At 36.9% G+C, this 23,713-nt stretch overlaps 1 protein-coding gene across 5 annotated transcripts in view; it reads left to right on the top strand.

The window, feature by feature from the left end:
• IL15 (interleukin 15) overlaps nucleotides 1-23,143 on the top strand; it is a 91,632-nt gene extending 68,489 nt beyond the window's left edge. For 4 of the 5 annotated variants that reach the window (XM_004471932.5, XM_004471930.5, XM_012530441.4 and 1 more), the window contains 6 exons: nucleotides 8,134-8,232; nucleotides 9,320-9,417; nucleotides 10,712-10,796; nucleotides 18,029-18,073; nucleotides 19,863-20,012; nucleotides 22,730-23,143. In XM_004471932.5, coding sequence (XP_004471989.1) covers nucleotides 8,221-8,232; nucleotides 9,320-9,417; nucleotides 10,712-10,796; nucleotides 18,029-18,073; nucleotides 19,863-20,012; nucleotides 22,730-22,840 — 501 coding nt within the window. In that variant the 5' untranslated portion in view covers nucleotides 8,134-8,220 and the 3' untranslated portion in view covers nucleotides 22,841-23,143. Of the gene's footprint in view, nucleotides 1-7,114; nucleotides 7,134-8,133; nucleotides 8,233-9,319; nucleotides 9,418-10,711; nucleotides 10,797-18,028; nucleotides 18,074-19,862; nucleotides 20,013-22,729 lie in introns of those variants that run through there. The other variant, XM_004471933.5, reaches the window with a different exon arrangement.
• The last annotated feature ends 570 nt before the right edge of the window (nucleotides 23,144-23,713 follow it).

Below are 23,713 nucleotides of genomic sequence, written 5' to 3'. Positions count from 1 at the left end.
CTGGTTTGATCTCTTCTGAACTCATGGTTTAAGACCAAAGCATTCTGTCTCCAGCGCTGCCATTTCTTGAGCTTCTGATTTGCATATTCATCTGTCTGCCAGGAACATTTTCTTTGACATCCCACAGGCATCCAGAACTTAACACATTCAACACTGAGTGAATCATCTTCACTTCAAACCGGTTCTGTCTTGTTTCTAATCTCAATCAGTGGCCCCACAACCCTGTTGCCCCAACCCATAAAACCTAGTTAGTCATCCTAGATTTTTCCTTCTCACTCACCCAACATACCCAGTCAATAAAGACCTGCAGAGTTCCTTGAGAAGTTTTACTCTAACCAGGCTCCTCTCTATATTCCTATTCCTAATTTCCCAGTTTAGGTCCTTTGTGGACTATTAGAATAATTAATTTCCCTGCCATCAGTCTTGCTTTCTGTAACTACACCCTCTGTGCAATGGCCAAGATGATCTATAACAAATACAAATTTGGCCAGGCCATTGCACTCATGAACTCAAGCAAAGCTCTCCGTGATTTAGCACCGTTTATCAGTTCCTATACTGCTACTACTCTCTTTCTCCAACTTTATGTATGTACTAATAAAACTGAACTGTGTGAGGTTCATTTACATACTTCATATTGTTTCATGCCTTTGTGTCTTTGCTCATTATTTGCCCTCTGCCTGGAAAGCCCTTTACTCCTTTCTTAGATTGGCTAACTTAAATTATCCTCTAAGGTCATTTATTTTCATAATCACCTTTAGGGTGTTTTCTCTCTAACTAAAAAAAATTTCTGGTACCCAAGCTGTCTTAGCATTTAGGAAATTATACTGAAAGCATGTGTTACATTTCTATGATTTCCTAAAGGATAAGGACTAGGCTTACTCACCTGTAACCACAAGGCCAGGCACAGCGGGATACTCAGTAAATGTCTGCTGAACAGAACTGAGTAATTAAGGCCAATAGATCCCTGGATCCTTTTGCATTTACTGTTTCATTGCTTATTTTGAGTATTACCAACATTCTCATGATACTTTCTGGGACAATCAGTGAGCTTATATTTCTTTGATTCATTAAATATTTATTGAGTGCCAATTTATGTGAAAGATACCTTTTGATGGTAAGAACAAAAATTAATACTAAATTATCTAGATACATGTTTTCTTTGGGGGATGAATAAGACAATTTCGTTTGCCACTAACCAGAAATGTAGTGAGCACCTACTATGTACCAGGCAGTATTCTGGAAGGAAGGAAATCCTGGGAAAGGAGGGGTTACAGGCAGCACAGACAGACCATTTTTGAGAGTGTTTTTGTAAAATGAGGACAGGATGCTTAAGCAGTAGCTGGAGGGAGATGTGACACCACAAGGTTTTTTTATATCAGCCTGCAGGTATGACTGATGTGAGCAGCCCAACTGAGTCAGAAAAATTGGTGATGTGGGTAGAGAATGGGTCCAATTGCTGGAGTAATGGCCATAAGAAAGTGAGAAAGCTAGTGCATGTGCGGATGACCCAGCCTCAGATAAGTGCACAATTTATCCATGGTTATAAAAGGAAAGGAGAGTATATGGCATAGATGCAGGTAAGTGGGAAGATGTGGAAGTCCACAGATGGGTCCTGTTTTCTCAGTGAAATAAGAAGCAAGTAATCATCTATGTCCGAGGATAGTGAAAATGCTGGTTTGAGGAGAAAGGAGAAAAGAGGACAGCAGGCACCTGTGAAAATTAAGAGACAACAAAAAGGTAGTAAAATTTCCTGGTATCGCTAAGGGTGGGTTCTCTGGAGGTTAGAGGTCATGAATTTAAAGTGAGCTTCACTATACAGCAAGGTTGTATTTCTCCAACCATGATCTGCTGCTGGGGTTAGGTCACAGCAGGTAGAGAGGTGGGTTTAGCAGGACTGAGATTTTATCAAGCAATTTTAATGTAGGGAAGAAGAGGTGGGGCTGATTAATAGATTGCAAGTGAGGTATTAAAATGACTGTTACTGAAACTGGGTATGGAAGTAAGTGAGGACATGTGGGGACAGAGCAACAGTGAAAAAGCAGGAAGATCACTGGACTATCCCAGAGAGAGGAGGTGATTTCAGAGAATGGGAAGCTCATGTTTAAGATTTAAGGGAGAAGGGCTGCAGGTGGTGTCCCAGCACCCCAGGACCCAGCCCTTGCTCCTCTCCCTCCTACCCCCCCAACCCCAGGAGGCTCATTCAGCCTCCTAGCCTCACATTTCAACACAGGCACCTGCATCCCGATTTTAGGTCTCCAGCCTGACTCTCTCTCCTAAAATCTAGCTCCTGTCCCAACATTTTAGTATACTTGGCTATGTAATAAGCATGAAATTTAATATTTTCAAAATTGAATTTCTGATTTTTCTGTCAGACCTGCCTCTCTCGTAGCATTCCTTGTTTAAATAAACAACAGCCCTGCTCTTGCATTTTCTCCGGCCCAAAGCCGGAGTCATCCTTGACACCCCTCTTTTTCTCATACCTGTCATCCTATTCATCGGCAAACAAATCCTGTTGCTTCAAATATATGCCTCTCTACAGCTCCACCACTGCTGCTACCCTGGATTACTGTAACAGCCTCCAAAGTGGTCCTTCCACACCCATGCTTGTCCACCTGTCTTTCTCATGACAGTAGACAGAGCTTGACTTGTAAAAGCCAAGTCAGTTTGCATCACTTCTGTGCTTGATTCTTCACGTGGGTGTTCCAATCAAATCCCAAATCCTTACCAATCAGCATATCCCTGCTATACCCTCCTTAACCCTGACCTCCTGGCCTGCCCCTCTTCCTGCTGAATCAACCTCCTTGGTCTCCCACCATGCTTCCCCTTCAAAGTCTTTGCCTTCTTCCTTCCTGTAAAACTGTTTCCTCAGATACTGCTTGCTGTCTTCCTTGATGAGATGCATTAATATTTTACTTTGAAAATTTGCATCTATGTTCATACAAGAGAATGACTTCATCCCCAACAACAAATATTAGTAATTCACAAATCCTTTCTTCCTACTTTCTCCCTATGGCAGTTTGATATCATTTATGAATTCACAAAAAGAGAGATTATATTTATAAACTGGTCTGTCCCTTTGGGCATGATAGCCTTTTGATTGTGTTAGATTCAGCTGAGATGTCTGATTAAATTATATTAAGATTAGGGCTTTGATTCAACCATGTCATTAAAGTGTGACTCAGCTTTGAGTCCCTACCCCCTTGGTGGACTGATAAAACAGACTCTCACGTGAAGGTAGACACAGAGAAGAAGAACACAGAGGAAGAGACATCTCATTAGACATAGAAGAGCCCCCAGGAAGAACGATAACCCTGATAGTCTACAGTGACCTTGTGAAGCAAACAGAGGAGCTGAGCTGAGAAAGAAATGAGCCCCAGGGAGAGAGGAGTCCAATGCCAGCCTAGAGCTGAGATCAGAAGAAGCTCGGACCATCGAGTCTTAAGAGGAAGAAGGAAGGCTGAACCCTCACAGGCATTGTCCACCATCTTGCTTCAGCACATGGCAAATGACTTTGGGTGAGAAAGTACCTCTTATTGTACCTTGAGTTGGACTCTTTAGGACCTTGGGACTGTAGGCTTTTACCCCAGATAAATACCCTTTATAAAAGCCAAAAGAGTTCTGGTACTTTGTATCAGCATTCCTTTGGCTGACTAATATACTCCCTAACCCATTTGTGTAAGGCTTTAGCCTATGTCATGCCCTTGAAAATGCCCTTGTCAGTCACTAGTGATCACTGGTTTGCCAAGGCAAGTGGTCATTGCTCAAACTTTGTGTTAGTTGACTTGTCGGAACCTTTGACCTGTTCATCAATCTCTTTTCTTGGATATATTTTCCTCATTTGACTTCTAGAATACCTCACTCTTCTTTTTGCCCTTGTTCACTGGTCATACCTTTTGGTTTTCCTTTAGGTTTTCCTTGACTGGTTCTTCTTTTTTCTCCATGACTAATTACTACTGAAGTTAACTAGGCTTAGTCTTTGGTCCCCTCCCCAGCTCTCCCGCTCCCTTGGTGATCTCAGCCAGTCCCTTGCATCCCATATCTATCTCCAGCTCAGGCTGTCTGGTTCAGCTTTCCTTATCCAGCTGTCTATTTGTCCCCTAGCATGGATATCTTATAGACCTTTCAGACTCACATGTTTAAAACTAAACTCCTGATCTGCTCCCTCCCCTCAAAAAATCTTCTCTTTACTCATTGCCTCCCCTCTCTCCATTGTTGGTAGCTCTATGCTCTCAGTGGCTCAAGGTAAAAAAAAAAACTTGAATTAATTCTTGATCTTTCTCTTTCTCTTATACCCATATCCACTCTGTCAGGAAATCCTAACTGGTTCTTTCATCAGAATGTATCCAGAGTCCAACCCCATGTCACTCTCTCCACAGCCGCCCCGCTGCTGACCCAGCCTTCCCCTGCCTTTCCACCTTATCTCAGGCTACTCTTTCCCTTGCTCACTCCACTGACCTCTTTTTTATTTCTCAAACTCAAAGGCATGCTCTCTTTGTGCATTTTGTCCAACTGTTCTGTCTGCCTACAGTGCTCTTTACTCTGATATCTGTGGGGCTAACATCCTCACTGCCTTTAATTTCTGATCTGATGTGCTTTTTCACTGAATGCTACCCTAACCACCCTCCTTTAAATTGTAACCTCATCTTCCTTATCTTGTCCTGCACTTTCTTTTTTCTATAGTTTTTGTCTCTCTCTAATAATTTCTGTAATTAACTTACTCATGTATACTTATGGTCTGTTTTTTCTTGAAAATCAAGGTTCTTTTTCTTCTGTTTTCACTGATGTATCTCAAGTTCATCCAACTGTGCCTATCACATAGTAGTTGCTTAATAAATATTTAATGACTCAAGAGCAGCAATGCTGTTTTATATTCTTTATATTTCATATAAACACATTGGTTTGCCTTCCTTTTATGTAGCTTTTTGAGTGAATGGATATATGTGTTTGCCAAAAAACCAATACTTACAATTCTCCTTTTGTCTTTAAGTAATTAAAAGCAATTTTAATGTGTGGCTAAGCAAGTAAATAATTGGGAAAAAAGCCAGCAACAGTAAATATTTAGATTATATCTACTCATTGTGAACAACAGCAAAATTTGAGTAGACTGTAATTTGTTTACAATTATTTTTCAAGACTTTCCCCCACTCCAGGATTAAAAACGTGCTAGATGCCCAGTTGTGCTGGCATTTCCACTTCTGAGGCTGTATTGCCCTCCTATAGTAGTGCCCTGCTAGGACTGCAGGGCTGCCAAGTGAGACCCAATCTAAAGATTCCAGCAAATTCCAGCTTACCTTCTCTGTAGGGTAAAGCTGGGATTCGTCTTTTTTCATTCCCAGGTCCAGACACCCAGGCAAATGAAAAACAGGCCAAAGATGCTGCTTGTTGGGACATTTCTCAATGCCATGGACTTCCTGCACCAGGGTTAACATCTGTACCACTCTGTGGTGCTCCAAAAATGTACATAAAATGAAGTGTAAAATTAACTTCATCTCTAGATTTTTCTTCTCAAAAAGTAATTAGCCTAGTTCAACCACTCTTCTTTATAGGGATTATGAGAGAGTCAAGGGAGAGAATGTATGCGGAAGATCTCAAGTTCTGTTGCACATCAAAATAGTTGGAAAGGCCTGTTTTTAAATGATCAGCATGAAGTAGCTGATTATTCAACTTGAATGAGTTAGGTACGTTCCTACTTGTGAAATTTCTTGTCCCCTGCTTATACCCATCTGGATTGTGAGTAAAAATTTCATTGGCTGCATGTATGGTATTTACTTGAGGCAAGTTAACTTTAAAAAAAAAAAGATTTATTTTTACTTATTTATTCCTACCCCCCTCCCCCACACCTTGTTGTTTGTAGTCACTGTCTGCTATCTGTGTCCATTTGCTGTGTGCTTTCTCTATCTGCTCATCTTCTCTTGAGGAGGCACTGGGAACCGAACCTGGGATCTTCCATGTGGGAAAGAGGTGCTCAATGGCTTGAGCCATCTCAGCTCTCTGGTTTGTTGTGTCTCTCATCGTCTTTCCTCTTTGTGTCTCTTTGTTACATCTTTTTTTTGCATCAGCTCACCACACCTGCCTTTGTGCCAGCTTGCCTTCTCTAGGAGGCACCAGGAACTGAACCTGGTACCTCCCATGTGGTAGGTGGGAGTTCAATTGCCTGAGCCATATCTGTTTCCCCCAGTTAACCTTTGAGGACCTCAGTTTCTTCATTGGTAAAATGAGTAATCTCTCTCACATAAGGATATTGGCAGGATTAAAGTGATAATATATATGAAAAATTTTCATAAACCTTAAAGCACTATATAAATGCACCTATTTAATTAATCACACAACTTTTAATACTAATTCTATGACTAGTTAGCATTGAGTCCTGGCCAAAGGGAAAGGAATGGTGTATTTTAACTTTTCAGACATTTTTGGCTCTTACGCATTTTAGACACACACACACATATGTATATTCTTATTTAAAACTATATATATATATATATTTGTGTATATATTAAATATATATTCATGTGTATCTTTGTATGTGTGTGTGTGTGTATATATATATACACACACGCACACATACATACATACACACACATATATTTCTGGGAAAATTATTGGTCCACAGAACTACAATAAATGGCAGATTTAATGCACTGTAACCTGCTAAGAAAAGTCAAATTCTTTGCTGCCAGTTCAGAGAATCATGCAAGTTCTTTTGCCAAAAAGAAATCAAACCTCAAAATTTCCCTTATAAGCTATACTTGTCTCCATTATCATTATTTTGTTAGAGACTTTTGAAGACATTTTTCACTGCATTCCTCCACATTGGCAAACACATTCTATTATGGAGAATTCTGACTAAAGTTCTTTGTCTTTCGCTTATACCAGCAGCAGGTAGCTGGTTAGGGCAGTGAAAGTCCATTGTGACACTGATAAACATTTAACATACCTCTAACTTGGTCTAGCTTGGAGAGGAATTCACTCACTGCTACAAAAATCCAGGAGTGAAATCTTCATTGTTTACTAAAGTAGCTTCTGTTGACTCCCAAGTCAGTCATATGGCATTTTGAAGAATGTGGTGTTGGGAATCACCACAACAAAAAAGGATATAGAGAATTTAAGAAGCTTTAGAAGGAACTACAAAGGTAATTCTAAAATTTTTACAGTGTGAAACACTGAGATAATGTGGATGAAGAGAATGTTTATGAGATTAAAGCAATAGGGATAATTTGCTTTAAATAAATCAATTAATCGGTGACTAAGGTCTTTTGTAAAGGAGGAATAGATTTAACAGTTTCTTGTGGGGAAAAAAGACATTCCTATTTGACATACCTTCATTCTTACTTACTTCCTACCTAGATAATGTTAGTTTTTCCATTTAATAATTATATATCATATATATTAAAGTTGTCAATTGTATATTTCAGAAACATCTGTAAGTAAAATAATTATTTGAATTTATAGAACTTACAGTGAATACCTATATCTACAGAGGTGGTAGGTTTTGAATTTTTTTTGCAACAAATGCATGCTATTTGAAAAAGACAGCAAAAATTACTGTTTTTCATGTTTTATATATTTTAGTGTTGAGTTTTCTTCAATGAATTGGAATTGAACATGGGAATGTGTAATCTTCACATTCTTTACCTGCTTTGAATTAGAAAAAGTAGACTTTTTTTTCTTAAGAAATTCTCAAAAGGTTTCAGTTAACTATGATTTATTTTAAAGACCAAAAATACCTAATCAATGTCTGCTGAAACAGCTACTACTATTGTAAATCAGATGAACAATTTGTGTGAACTCACGTTTTAGTTTGCTTCTACTTTTCATTGTTGTGCTTTGAAATCTACCACTTCAGTGACATCATAAAGCAGGAAAGGTTTGAGCTTTGTAATTAGATATACCTAGTTTCAAATCCTGGCTGCCGTGTACTTTGCTGGGGGCCATGGGCAGCTTACCCAAATTCTGCTAACCCTAATGAATAGGTATGCTGAAAGGATTAAATGTTATACATGTATTAGATAAGTAATAAAGTACCCATAAAAAATAAGTGCTCAATAAATATCATTTCCCTTATCTTTCTTTTGTCCCACTAGTCCCCTTCTCTTTTTAATGGATCACCTTTTGCCCTGGATTGTATTGTAGGAGGTATTCTGAATGGATGGCTGCTGGGAATACATTGCTATAGCCAGCTCTTCTTCAGTATTTGAGGATTTACCCTGGCATTGAGTAATGAGAATTTCGGTAAGAAAAATTAACTGAATGAATAAAATATGCTCTCTTCTTAAAAGGTCACTTGAATCTCAGATATCCCATAATAAGTTACACGATTATTCTCTAAAGATCTTGGGATGTCACAGATGTTTGTTCACATATGGATTGCACTTATTTTGAAAATAAGTGAAATTGATTTTTTAACTCTATTAACAACCCTGTTATACTCTTCATGTCATTGTAAATATATCCTTTCACATATGCCACTCTATTTTGCTCTGTTAGTGTATATCTACTCAGATGTTTGTGTAGTCATTGAGGGTAAGTTCTGGGTATTATTGATCCTTTGTAAACTAAACGAAGCACAGCTTCTTAGTGGTTAATGTGGCAGTAAACACTGCTTTCTGAATCTTTAAAGAGGCCAGTGAGGGCTTCGATAACATGAGCGAAGCAGGCAAAAGGATTGAAACTCTGACGTTCTAAGATGAAAATATTCTGAAATCACCAAGAAAATCATTCTGTAGTGGCTCTCGGGATGTCATACAGTATCTTTAGTTGGTTCCATTTCTATCGAGTTTTTCTCCAAATGATATTAATATATCATGAACTTGCATATAGTTACATTAAATTAATACATAATGACTACACCTGTGTTAGTAATATATGCTGTTAATTTGTGCTGTATAAAATATGTTGGCCTAATAAAAAGAGAAAAGTCTGAGGGGGAGGTTAAGGATAACAGATAAATGAGATTAAGCAAGTGACGTTTGTGTGTACATAAATTAGTAAACATGTAAACTCTTAAATTTTTGTCATTAAAATACATCTGGAGAAATACAAATTAAAGAATTTTGCACATGGCAGAGTGAGCTGGAAGTGAGGGAAAAGCAAAAATATATTCTAGTTTCATTAATTCTTTATCATTATAAAGAAGCTTTAGATTATATAAATGTTACATAAAAAGTACAAGGGATTCATCAATTCTGATAAGGAACAATAATTCTGAAACTGATAAATTTATATTTTGGATTTACAAATAAGATAAAATGTTATTTTAACATCTCACTTTTTAAATGAAAACATTTTTAACCATTTTGTCTCTGATTATATTTTTCAGAAACCATATTTGAGAAGTACTTCCATCCAGTGTTACTTATGTTTACTTCTAAATAGTCATTTTTTAACTGAGGCTGGTATTCATGTCTTCATTTTGGGGTAATTTTATTTTTAGTTATAAATATCATAGTATTAATACCAAAGGTCACTGTCCTTCAATAACATCTTCTCTGTTCAATTATTTTATTTAATTCAGTTTGCTTAAATTTTTTATCTAGGGTATGATAGAGGGCAGATAGTGAAGAATGAGAGCAGACTTGATAAACATCTAAATGAACATTTCCATTTTCTGGAACTATTCCAAATTGGTATTATATCCTCCAAATAAACAGAAATTTGGGGTCTCTAACTAAACTTGGAAGTATATCCCTTAATTTCCTGCATACTCTTCACAGGGTAGAAAGTAGGTATTTTGGTTTCTCCATGTTACTTTTTTAGTCATTCCTGCCACTGACTGTTCGTGTCCTTTGAGACCTAGCTTACTTCTGTTTAAACATTTTTCTTTAGGCCTTTTGTTCTTCATTCATATTTTTCCTTGCCTGTTAACTTTTTTCTTTTCTCTTAGATGCAGCTAGCTAACACCCTGCTGCACCCAGTCAGTCCACAACCATAGTTATATAATCAATTTTAGTCTACTAGTGCCTTCATGGATTGGGGAACAATAGTTGTGTGCAGTAAATCTTCCACGTTAGACATATTAATGTTAGCTATCATGCTTCTGTACTGGATCCATTAAGAATTGGCTATTTTTCCAGAAGCTCCAAGAATCATTCCTCAATGACTTGGTCATTACATGTGTCTTTTGTCTAGATAATAAACTCAGAATCAGTAGGTATGTGGTCATTCAGCCTAAATTGGCCTGAAGTCTATGATGTTTATGAAGAAAGGATCTGCAAGCACAATAATAGTTTGAGAAGCAGGCTAGGGGCATATTTACCCTACTGTAAAGAGCAATTACTTTCACAATCATTACATGAAAATGATTATTTCTTGTTTTAAGAATTTCACCTGTTTATCCCATTTAAAAATCTGATGGGACCACTACGTGGAGAAAAATTAGTAATTTAAGCAAAAACTATTGAAAGTTTACTACACATCATGTACTCTTTCTATTTCATTGTGATAAATTGCATTAGATTATTTATAAATTTATCATCTGATTAGACTTTTCTCTAATCACATTGGTCTGCCCTCAGGTTAACCTAAAATGTCAAGGTTGTACTGTGTTCAGCTTTATATTCATCTACAAAGCTGTTGAATGCACAAAGGTGGGGCAGACACTGACCTTTTCATCAGTCAGAATTTAAAAAAGTGATTACTCTTTTGCCTGTATTGCCCATCAAGACAATATTACACTCATTCAAAATGCTTTTTTCTTTGATTTTGTTTTCAGCTGTGTTAGTGCAGGTCTTCCTGAAACAGAGGCCAACTGGCAGTATGTAATAAGTGATTTAAAGAAAATTGAAAAACTTATTCAAGTAAGTACCCATTTTTTCCATACAATATCTGATATAATTGCTATAGAGTAGGTCTTTTCCTGTGTTTTGCTCTAGGTCAATGAAATGTCACTTTAAACAGGGATAGTTTTGTGGAAATATTTGAGTCTTGAAAAGCCTCAAATGAAATATTTTCCTTACAGTTATTAGATGCCAATTCTCTTTAAAATGTAATTGATCAGCAGACAGCCTGCCTCTGCAGGCTGAAGACGCCTATCTCCTGCTGTTACAGGTTGAATTGTGTTCCCCAAACAGATACACTGAAGTCTTGATTTCTAGTACCTGTGCATGTACCATTTTGGAAACAGGGTCTTTGCAAATGTAGTCAAGATAAGATGAGGACATCTTGGAGAAGAGTGGGCCTTAAATCCAACATGACAGGTGTCCTTAAGAGACAGAGAGAAGAGACAGAGACAGACACCTGGGGGAGAAGTCCATGCAGAGAAACAGAAATGAGAGTGATGCAGCTACAAGCCAAGGAATGCCAAGGATTGCAGAAAAATGCTAGAAGCTAGAAGAGTCAAGGAAGATTCTCCACTATTTTCAGAGGGATAATGGCAATGCTGACTGGTGTGATTTCAAACTTCTAGCCTCCAGAACTATATGGTAAATTTCTATAGTTTTAAGCCACTACTTTGTGGTATTCTGTTATTGCAGTTTTTAGGAAACAATTGTACCTACCCGGAGAAACCAGGCAGCTGGATGGCACCTGCTGGCACCTGCTGGAAGGAATATCATCAAGAACAAGTAGCCTGACCCAGGACTGGAAACTCTCTTCCCCACTTAGAGACATTGGCTGGCCTGATGGAATCAGCAATGGAGATGAACCAGGAGCTGCATTGACAACAGTGGCCTGGAAAAGCACTCGTTGTCTCTAGGGGCTAGAGTTCCCATCTTCTGTGTGGATAAACCAAGTGGTCCAGTCTGGGGAAGAGCCTTTGCCCTTGTGGTGACACCAACAAGGAGGGTGACACCAACAAGGATTAATGGGAACCCCAGTGGCACTTGACAAACCATGCAGAGATTATGAAAACTAAAGTGTCATTGGAATCACAGCACACAAAAGTGGGTCAGAACCTGCATGCTAAATCTAAACAGGGTGACTGCATGCTAAAGTAGAAGATTTAAATAGAACCAGCATCTTTTAACATAATAGTCATAATATACAGTATAAAATTGAAAATCGCTTCTCATACCAAGAAGCAGGACGATCATGTCTGGAATAAGAAAACACAGCAGACTCAGCTAATAGGGAGGTGAGGATGGCCAACCATCACACCAGGGAACTGAGAGTGTATACAGCTGCAAGCAGGAGAATTGTGTCCATCAGCCATGTGGGATCTAAGCCCTCTCTCAATTTAGAGGTGGAATGGACATCGCCATCCCGGTGTTTTCAGGATGGAGGAATAAAATATGGATTAGCGTGGACTTACTGGTATTCTACTATAGAAACGTTGTGACTCTAGCAATGGAAGAACTTGTACCATTGATGTGGGAACAGTGGCCAAGGGAGTTTCTGGAGGCATGGAGAGGGAAAAAGAGGTGTGATATTGGGGCATTTTTGGGACTTGGAGTTATCCTCAATGATATTTCAGGGACAGATGCAGGACATTATATATCCTGCCATAACCCACTGAATGGACTGGGAGAGTGTAAACTACAACATAAACTATAATCCATGCTATGTAGCAATACTCCACAATGTGCTCATCAAATGCAATGAACATACCACACTAATGAAAGAAGTTGCCAATGTGGAAGGAATGGAGGGTGTGAGGAGTGGGGTATATGGGAACCTCTTATATTTTTTAATGTAACATTTTGTGTGATCCATGTATCTTTTAAAAAAAAAGATAACAAAAAAAATTTAAAAATTTTAAAAAAACAAGGTAGATCAGAATTTGGAATTTTCAAACAAGGATTTTAAAGCAACCATCATAAAAATGCAATTAAAATTACAACTACCCTAGAAACAAATGAAAGAATAGAAAATCTCAGAAAAGAAATATAAGATATAAAAGGGAACCAAATGGAAATAAAAGAATGGAAAAATAAATAATTGAAATATAAAACTCACTGAAAAGGGCTAAGTAATAGACTTAAAAAATAAACAAAGCCTCAGGGATCTGTGAGACAATAGGAAAAAAAAACAACATTCACAACATCAGCATCCCAGAAAGGAAAGAGTAAGGAAGAAAAAAATTTGAAGAAATAATGGCTAAAAATTCTCCAAAATAATAGTGAAGAAATAAACATACAGATTCAAGAAACTGGACAAATCCCAAAGAGGACAAACCCAAAGGAATGTACAAGCTAACACATCATAATTAATTTTCTGAAAACTAAGGACAGAGAAAAACATTTGGAAGCAGTGAAAATGAAATGCCCCTTACCTATAGACAAAAACAATTAGAATGTCAGTAAGTTTCTCATCAGAAACCATGGACACTGGAAGGAAGTGGCACACATTTTTCAAATGTTGAAAGGAAAGAACAATCAATCCAGAAATCTGTATCCAGAGAATATATTCTTCAGGAATGAAGTGGAAATCAAAACAGTCTCAGATGAAGGAAAACTAATTTGTTGCAAGCAGATCTACCCTAAAATAAATAAATAAATAAACTAATTAAATAAATAAAAAAGACTAAAGCAAGTTTTTGAACAGAACAGAATTAATGAAAGAAGGAATCTTGAAACATTAGGAAGGAAGAAAGAACAATAGAAAGAGTGAAAAACATGGGTAAATATAATAGATTGTCCTTCTCTCGAGTTTTCTAAATTAAGTTTGATAATTGAAATTAAAATTCTAACACTGTCTGGTGGGGTTTTCAATATATGTTGAGGAAATATTTAAGACAAGTAATATATTATAAATGGAAGAGGTAAAGAGAAGTAAAGTATTCTTTACTTCACTTAAACTGATAAAATGTTGAAACCAGTAGAATGTGATAACTTCTGCATATATATTGTAATACTTAAAACAACCACTAAGAAAATTATAGAAAGTGAAATATTCAAAGATGCTACAAATAAGATGGAATCTAAAAAATGTACAAATAACCTAGAGGAAAGAAAAATAAGGGAAATAGAGGAAGGAGAAACAAAGGGGGAAAAACAGTAAACAAGTATTAAAATGGAAGATTAATACTCTAAAATATTAATAATTTCACTGTATGTAAATGGTCTAAATGAACTAAGTAAAACATTGACAGTGAGTAATAAACTCACTTCAAATACCATGACTTAGGTAGGTAGTTAAGTAGGTTAAAAGTAAAAGGATGGAAAAAAGATATACCATGCTTATATTAATTAAAAAGTGTCTACATTATTATCAGATAAAGTAGACTTTTCATAGTCAAGAAAATTACTAGAGTCAAAGAGACACATTGCATAATGACAAAAGATCAATCCACCAGGAAGATAAAATGATCCTAAATGTGTAATTATGAAAAAACAGTCTCAAACATGCATGAAGCAAAAACTAATAGATCTGACACTAATAGAGCCGGAAGGAGAAATAGACAAATTCATACTTATAGTTGCAGACTTCACTGCTTTCTCTGTAACTGATAGAACTACTAGACAGAAAATCAGAAAGAATATAGAAGAAATGGAGAACGTAATCAACAAGCAGGATGTAATTAGTGGATACACAGAACACTTTATCCAGTAACAGCGGAATGCACATTTTTTTTTCAATCATCCATGGAACATTCACCAAGATCAAACATACCCTGGGCCAAAAAACAACCTTCAACAAATTTATCAGAACTAAAATCATGCAGAGTATGGTCTTTGACAACAGTGGAATCAAAGCAGATATCAATTAACAAAAATACAATAGAAAAATCTGCAAACACTTGGAAATTATCAATAGACGTCTAGATAATACACGAGGCAAAAAGGAAGTCTCAAAGGAAATCAAAATTACATAATTGAATGAAAATGAAAACATAATGTATCAAAATATAAAAGATAGGGAAACAGACTTGGCCCAGTGGTTAGGGCGTCCGTCTACCACATGGGAGGTCCACGGTTCAAACCCCGGGCCTCCTTGACCCATGTGGAGCTGGCCCATGCACAGTGCTGATGCGCGCAAGGAGTGCCGTGCCACGCAGGGGTGTCCCCTGCGTAGGGGAGCCCCACGCACAAGGAGTGCGCCCCGTAAGGAGAGCTGCCCAGCATGAAAGAAAGTATAGCCTGCCCAGGAATGGCGCCGCCCACACTTCCTGTGCCGCTGACGACAACAGAAGCAGACAAAGAAACAAGACGCAGCAAATAGACACAGAGAACAGACAACTGGGGTTGGGGGGGGGAATTAAATAAATAATAAATAAATCTTAAAAAATATATGTATAAAAGATACAGATAAAATGCTGAGAGAGGAAAAGTTCAGCACTAACGATCACATCAAAAAGAGGAAATGTTTCAAATCAATAATATAAGTTCCCACCTCAGAAACTAGAAAAAGAAGAGCAAAGTAAATTGAACCAAGCAGAAAAGAAGTAAATAATAAAGCTAAGAAGTTAATGAAATTGAAATCAGGAAAATAACAGAGCTAATGAAATGTAAAGCTGGTTATTTGAAGAAAATCAATAAAGTTGAAAAACCTCTAGCAATACCAACATAAAAAAGAGATAAGATATAAATTGCCGATATCAGGAATGAAATTGGGGATTTTACAACAGAACCTGCAACCATAAAAGGGAAAACTATGAACATCTTTATGCTCATAAATTTGACATCTTAGAAGAAAAGGATCAATTCTTCAAAAACCACAAATTACCAAAACTTAACCAAGATGAAATAGAAAATCTCAATAGTCCTATAGCCATTAAATATATTAAATTCACCATTTACAAGTCCCCCTCCCCCCCAAAAAAATTCTCCATTCCCAGATGATTTCACTGGGGCAATATGCCAAATATTTAAAGAAGAGTAAACACCAATTTTACATACTTTCTTGCAGAAAATAGAAGATGTTAGGATATTTTCTAACACATTTTTTTTGTTACATTTAGTACCCTGATACTAAAACTGGAAAAATACAATATCAAAAAAGAAGACTATAGACTAATTTCTTTTATGAACTCAAATGTAAAAATCGTCAACAAAATTTTAGCGAATCAAATCCAACAATGTATAAAAAGAACTGTATACCATGACCAAGTAAGATTTATTGCAAGTGTGCAATACTAGTACAATATTTGAAAATCAATGTAATCTACTCTATCAATGAGCTGAAGAAGAAAAGCATATGATCATACCAATTGAGGCAGAAAAAGCATTTGAAAAATATAACACCATTCATGATAAAAGCTCTCAGCAACCTAGAAATAGAGGCGCCTTCCTCAACTTGATACAGAGCACTTACCAAAAAATCTAGAGCTAACATATTTAATGGTGAAACACTAAAGGTTTTTCCCCTAAGATTGAACACAAGACAATGATGTCCCTTCTTTCCCCTCTTCTTCAACATAATACTGGAAATTGTAATCAGCTCAGTGGGGCAATAAAGAGAACTAAAAGGCAAATAGATTGGAAAGAGAAAAAAATGTAAAGTATAAGTAAATGGTTGTATCTTATTCAGGGAAATGCAAATTCAAACCACAATGAAATATCAGTGTATACCTATAAGAATGTCTAAATAAAAAAAAAAAATAGTAGTAATGTTAAATGCTGGCAGTGATACAGAAAAACTAGATCACTGACATTGCTGGTGAGAATATAAAATGGTACAGCCGTACTGGAAAATAGTTTGACAGTTTCCTATAAAACAAAACATGCATTTGCCATATAATCTGGCAGGTATACTCTTGGGCATTTACCCCAATGAATTGAAAATTTTATTAATATTTTCCAAAATCTGGAATTCGCCAAATATTCTCCAACAGGTTAATGGCTAAACAAACTGTATTTTACCCATATCATGAGCTCTACTCAGCAATACAATTTACTGTACAGACAATATATTGTTGCACCTAGTGACTTGGGTGGATCTTCAGGGAATTATGCTGTGTGAAATGAGCCAGTTTCAAAAGGTTGCTTACTGTTTGATTCAATTAAGCGACATTCTTTAAATATCACTTTATAAGGCAGAAGAATAGAGAAGTGGTTTTTACGTATAAGGAAATAGAGGGTGGATAGGAAGGTGGGTATGGCTATAAAACCGTAGCAGGAGGATTCTTATGGAGATGGAATTCTTGTGTATCTTGTCTGTGGTTGTGGTTACGTGAATTTACAATGTGATAAAATCACCTAGAACTATACACACACAGAGACATTAATGGGTATTGTAGCAGTTTGATGTTATTGATGAATTCCAAAAAGAAATATTGGATTATGTTTGTAAATTGGTCTTTTCCTTTGAGCGTCTTAGAGTGGATTGGATTCAGAGGTTTTACTTTCACTTGACTAAACAATGATTAAGGCTTTGACTAGACCATGTCAGTAGACATTGCCTCCCTGCCCCCTTGGTGGGCGGCGACTCACAGAGAAACCACACCCCAGAAAAGCGAGTTGGAGTTTTGAACTGGCGTTCCCCCTGGGATGGGAGCACACAGAGGAGTAGAACAGCTGAGCCCAGAGAGATTCAAGCCCCTGAGAGAAAGACAGAGCCGGTTTCCTGATAGTCTGCAACCGGCCTTGTGGAGAGAGGCAAAGCCTAGAGAACCTCATAGTCTACAGCTGGCCTCGTGGAGAAAACAGCAGCTGAGCCTGGAGCGAAATGGAGCCCCGGGAAAAGAGGAATCCAGGAAGCCTGAACTCTTGGCAGACATTGGCAGCTATCTTACTCTAACACATGGAAATAGACTTTGGTGAGGGAAGTAACTTATGCTTTATCGCCTGGTAACTGTAAGCTCCTATCCCAAATAAACAGCCTTTATAAAAGCCAACAGATTTCTGGTATTTTGCATCAGCATTCCTTTGGCTGACTAATAATACAGGTGGAAAACTGGTGAAATCTGAATAAGTATGAGTGGATTGTATCAATATTAATTTACTGGTTGTGATATTATACCAAGGTTATGTAGATGTTACCATTGAAGGAAAATGGGTGAAGGGTACACAGCATCCCTCTATTATAATTGCATATGAATCAAAAATTGTCTCGAAATAAAAAGTTTAATTAGAAGTTAATATTTTCAGGAAGCTGTAACTATATCTAAAGCAGGGCACAAAATTTCATAGTATCTAATTTTGTTTCCTTTCAGGATAAACATATTGATGCTACTTTATATACTGAAAGCAATGTTCACGTGAGTATACATTTAATTTTCCCCCGAATTTTTATATTTCCAGTATTCAAAAGTCTAATTTTATATATAATTGTTAAGGGCGTGGAACTTGAGGACAAAGAGCTACATAAATGCTATTTTGTTAATGGCCCAAAATAAAAATATTAAAAAGCCCTTTCCATCAATGAAAAAATGTATATAATATGCTTTTGTAACTCAATTGGCATATGATGCAGGAAGATGAAAGAATCAAGTTAATTGACTCAATTTAAAAACATCCAACATATCAGTTATTTCATAGTATATTACCATCTCAAATCATATTTTCTACAAATTGCTTAAATGCATCCATGTTCTACATTCCTTGTGAATATCTACATTTGTCAGAAAAATGACTATGACCAGTTACTCTTTATGTGAGAAAAGACGCAAGCACTACCCATAAAATGAGCAGAAATCAAAAATGATCTTAAACTTGTTTCATTAATACACTGGCATTGCTTAATTCACATATGGTATCAGTTTTTTTTGCTATTCATTTCTTTCTGGATTGGTACTAAAAACCAAGAAACAAAATGGAAAATGAACTATATGTTGTGTGTGTTCAGAACAGTCAGTTCTCTCTATATTATACCTAATGAGAACTTCTTTGGAATGTAAGGGTTTTCTCCTCTCTTCCCTAAGACTTTCTAAGCATTATAAAGAAGCAATAGCCAGAAACTGGAAGAGATACTTACCAGATACTTGGGTATTTCTGCTGCACAGGGAGGTTATCTCCTTCTTCTGACAGCCTGTTTTCCATATTTCCTTGCATTTTCTCAAAGCAGAAAGCAACAGATTAACCACCAACAGTCATCATCCTGAGATTGCTATCTTGCAAGAAGATAACCTTGTTAACTCTTGAGTTGCAAAAGTTGGTCAGTATTGAAATGTAGATGTTAAACATTGACTCGGCCATTTCCTAGCCACATTAACTTGGAAGTCACTAACATTTTGAACCTTAGTTTCATTATTTCCAACATGGTGACAGTATTTACTCTTTCAATCCCATGCAGCTGCTATCGGGAAAAGGGACTGTCACAAGTACCTGGCACATGGGTACGGTCCTTCATTCATTCATACAGTCAGTAAGCATTTGTTAATACCTGCCAGACCCAGGTACTGGGCAAGGCATTGGAACTCAAAGTAAAACAAAGCCTGGTCAAATTAATTATTTGGCTTTTTTTTCCTTTTAAGTTTAGAAGTTTTTTGTTTTGTTTTGTTTAAGTTACTATTATAGGAAGTATATTTCCATTGTGTTTTTTTGTGATGCCTAAGAGGGTCCTTTCTGAATTGCCCAGCCTGTGAATAGAGAATACTGCTTCAGTTTTTCTAATGAATTTCTTGGAAGCACTTCTGCCTCTGGAACTTTAGAACTTGCAGGAATAGCATAATTAGTAGCTATTACTGTTTTAAAATTAGAGATACAATCTGATTCTAAAAAGTTTTATGTATGCACTATCTATAATCATGTTTTGAGAATGTTGTTGGGCCAGTATTATCACCAATACATGAGAAAAAGTAACCTACTATTTCTGCATTTTCTAGCTTTATTCTTTCTTCTGTACAATATTACCAGGACTCCTGATTGCTTTTTCATGGTTTGTTTTGGTTTTGATTTCAAAGCCAAAAGGAAAAAAATCAAACAGTTTCCTATGTAAAACTTCTTCAGGGTATCGGTTTTCTTCATAATATCTTTTGACTGACTTTAAAAAATCAAAATGACATCCTTGTGAAAATGAATAATATTTCTTTGAAACTGTATTTTTAGCCAAATTGCAAAGTAACGGCAATGAAATGCTTTCTTCTTGAATTACGAGTTATTTCACATGAATCCAGAAATATAGATGATGAATCGTTGATTGATGAAACAGTAACAAACCTTATCATCCTGGCAAACAGCAGTTTATCATCGAATGGGGTGAGTTATCCTATAGCTGTACAGAGCTACAGCTGATGGTTTTTTACTACATTGGGAGAAGTATCAACTTGATATAATGGACAGGTAGTTACTGCAAAGAGGGAGTTCAGTTTCAGTGGAGTGTCATCTAGAAGTGGGAACATCTCTGGCCTGCACATACTCACAAACAGCTCACTAACTAGTCATTCAACAAAAATTTTCTGAATAATGCCAGGCACTATGCTTAGGTACTAGTAGTGAACTAGACAACCATGGTCACGGGTCTCAAGTTTATGGATGTAGTGGATAGACATTAATTTAATGTCTTAATGTCTTAAGTATTTACATACTTAAGTACATACATACTTAAGTATTTAGTGATAAGATCAATAACAGGAACTTAAAATACTGGGTTATTACTGGGTACCAGATATTATTCTTCAAGCTTTAAATTGATAATTTATTTAATCACAACAACTCTGTGAGGTAGGTAGCTTTGTTCCTATTTGAGAATTGAAGAAATTGGGGCACTGAGAGCCTGAATACCTTGTCCAAACTCACATAGTAAAATGGGGTGCCATGATTTGTACTCAAGCAGTTTCACTCCATAGTCTGTACTCTTATCTACTGAGAAATGATACAAAGGCTATTATAAATATATTAATAAGTTGAGTGCTTATGTTCCAGGCAACAAGAGCAGTATAGGGTTCTAGGAGAACAAATGCTGGGTATTCCCATCATAGGGTGGGGAATCAGATGTGCAAAGGCCCCAAGGTACAAGGGGTTATGGCTTTCATGGCAATGCACTAGCAACCAGTGAAAAATGGAAAGAAAAGAGTTTTATAAACAAAGAAGGCATAACAATAATTAATTAATGTCACAGCTATTTTGGGGCTCCATTGTGGGCCCTGGGATTACATTAGTGAATAAACGTATATGGTCCCTGCTCTAAAGGAGGGAGGAAAGATAAATAAACCAATCAATGAATAGCTAACTATACCTAGCAAATTAGTTATCTATTAAGTCCAATGGAGAAAACATAGGTAAGTTAAGGGGACTGAGTGCTAATTTACCTTGATGGTCAAAGAAGTTTGAATAATTAGGTGATTTTTGACAGAGAGGTGAAGGAGTGTGCTTTGCTGATACCTGAAGAAGTATGTCCAGCAGAGGCAACTGAAAGTGCAAAGACCCTGAATTACTGTGGCTGAATTCCTGCATTGTCAAGCCCTTTAGGTCATTGTTTAAATGTCACCTTCTCCTTTTTGACACCTGTTTATAGTGGCAATGCCCTCCCCACTGCAACACTCTCCCCTTCTCTGCCTCACTCTTCCATGGCATGCTCACTGTCTGACATATATCACATTTTACTTAATAGTATTGTCTGTTTTCCCAACTAGGGTGTCAGCTTCGAGGGGTCAAGTATTTTTGTCTGTTTTGTTCAGTGTTGTATCCCAACTCCCAGCACAGTGCCTGGCATATGCTAGTTACTGTATATATTTACAAAATGAATACACTACTGTTTAAAATACTTCCATGATATGTTCTCTCTCTCTTATTGATGGGAAGACTGAGCTGTGCAGCAGATAGCTCATGACAGTAGCCCTGATAAACTCGTTTAGGCTCGTGGTCATCATGACATGGAGTGAGCGGAGTGGTGGGATGGGTAGGCAGGACTCACAGTCAGAAGACCTGGGTGGGAAGAATTTCCATAGATTAAGTTACCTGAGATGTGTCATTTAATGTCTCTGCATCCCTATCTGACATGAGTATTTAGATGATCAAATAGGGCAGCATGTAGGGAGTATGCTCTTGATACATACTGGTGTATCTGAGTTTCAAGGCATATCTGATGTAATATTAATTTTTATTTTGTTGGTACATTCCTCATGATTCACAAAATCTTTAAAAAGTTTTATTTATAGTTGCTACATTGGGACTATCCTAGATATCCATGAATCTGGATACAATTTGAGGACTTATCCTGAATAGTTAAATTCAACCAATAATGATTAGGGTGATTGCTGCATGCCAGATCCTATGCTACATGCTGGGCAGTCAAAAATATCAATCCCTGCCCTCCTGGAAGAGCTTAGACAGTAGTGGGGTTAAAAAAAACATAAAACTGCATCATATCATTATAGTGTATGAAGCGCTATGAAAAAGGTCTAAACATCTGAAAATGCAGAGGCAGGACATTTAGTCCAGGGTTGGGAGCCCAGGACTGTGGGGAACCTTCCCAGAGGAGACAGCACCACAGTAATCTTATGTGTGAGTAGTAGCTGCTAGAATAGGACGCATGTAGCTGGCAGAGAAAAAAGCAAAAGCGAAAAGTCACCAAATAGCCCAACGTGTGTGTGAGAAGGAAAAGCAAGAGCTCACTGTTTCTAAAGCTTGAAACTGTGAGGAAGAGTGCAAGTGAAATAGTAGCAACTGACTCCCGAGGGCCCTTCTGCCATGGGGCATGAATTTTATCCTCACAGTAGATGATGAGAAACAGTTTTCAGGAAGTTCATGGCCTGATCAATGTGGCTTTTTTTTTTTTCAATGTTCTTAATCTGTACTAGGAAAAACAAGCCCATATCAAATCTCCCAGTCCTCATTTCCCCTAGTTCTTCCTACTGTGATGTTAATTTGCCAACGTTTTCATGTCTCAACATTTTACCATATGGTTCAGATGAGGCAATATTCCTAGGAAAGAAGTATATTAGACTAGCCAATGTTTTCTTTTTATTTGGCAGAATATAACAGAATCTGGATGCAAAGAATGTGAGGAACTGGAAGAGAAAAACATTAAAGAATTTTTACGGAGTTTTGTGCATATTGTACAAATGTTCATCAACCCTTACTGATTGCAGTTGATCCTCTTCGGCATTTCCATTATTAGCAAGTGTCTTCCTGCTGCTTAGAGACAACAAAATGCTGCATTTCAATTGTGCTTCCAAAATAATTTTTTCACCAAGAAGATGATCAGGATCTTGGATCCGATGAACTCTCACATAAGAAGGCAGAAAAATGTCATTGAGTCACTTAGGGCTATGAACTCTCCTCAGACTTATTTTGCTCTTTTATTTTTAATTTATTACTAAAAGTGTGCTTATTGCCATATAATATAAAATGTTGAATAAAATTATGTACATATTTTAACATTGAAATTGTACTGATATTTTACCTCTTGTAAGAAGAGAAGAGACATTTGTTCAAAGGTGATAATCAAATTATTTAACAACAAGTGGGGCTGGGCACCATTGCCGGGGGTAAACAGCTATGTTGTTTTGCTCCTGCTAGTGTGAAACTACTGACTACTAGCCCTCATCTACCTGTTCTGTAGATGTAGCATCTGCAAAAGTGTCGATTTCCAACAAGAAAAGAAAGAACCATGTGTGAACATTGTGCTTTACTCTATAGTTTAGTTTTTGATAAATAAAGCACCTGCGATGAAGCAAATACCAAAATTGCAAGTATCTGGCATATAATGTACTTCACTAAATCTTGGGTAGTGGTGGTAATAGTAAACTTTTACAGGTAAGTAAAATGGTTTGTAGAAAATGAATGATTGTGATAATGTTTCTATCCCATGCTTTCCCACGTACAGATATTTTAGCTTTATATTATTTTTCCATGTTTAAAGAATAAAGGAACTGCTGATCTGTTGATGCTAACATTATCTAACAAAATATTTTAAAAAATTTTTAACAATACACTGTCTGAAATCACCAAGATCT

The sequence above is a fragment of the Dasypus novemcinctus genome, chromosome 1 (assembly GCF_030445035.2).
Source record: "Dasypus novemcinctus isolate mDasNov1 chromosome 1, mDasNov1.1.hap2, whole genome shotgun sequence".
NCBI classification, from domain to species: Eukaryota; Metazoa; Chordata; class Mammalia; order Cingulata; family Dasypodidae; genus Dasypus; species Dasypus novemcinctus.
Note: the sequence above shows the minus strand (reverse complement) of the source record. Positions and strands in the feature narration are given on the sequence as shown.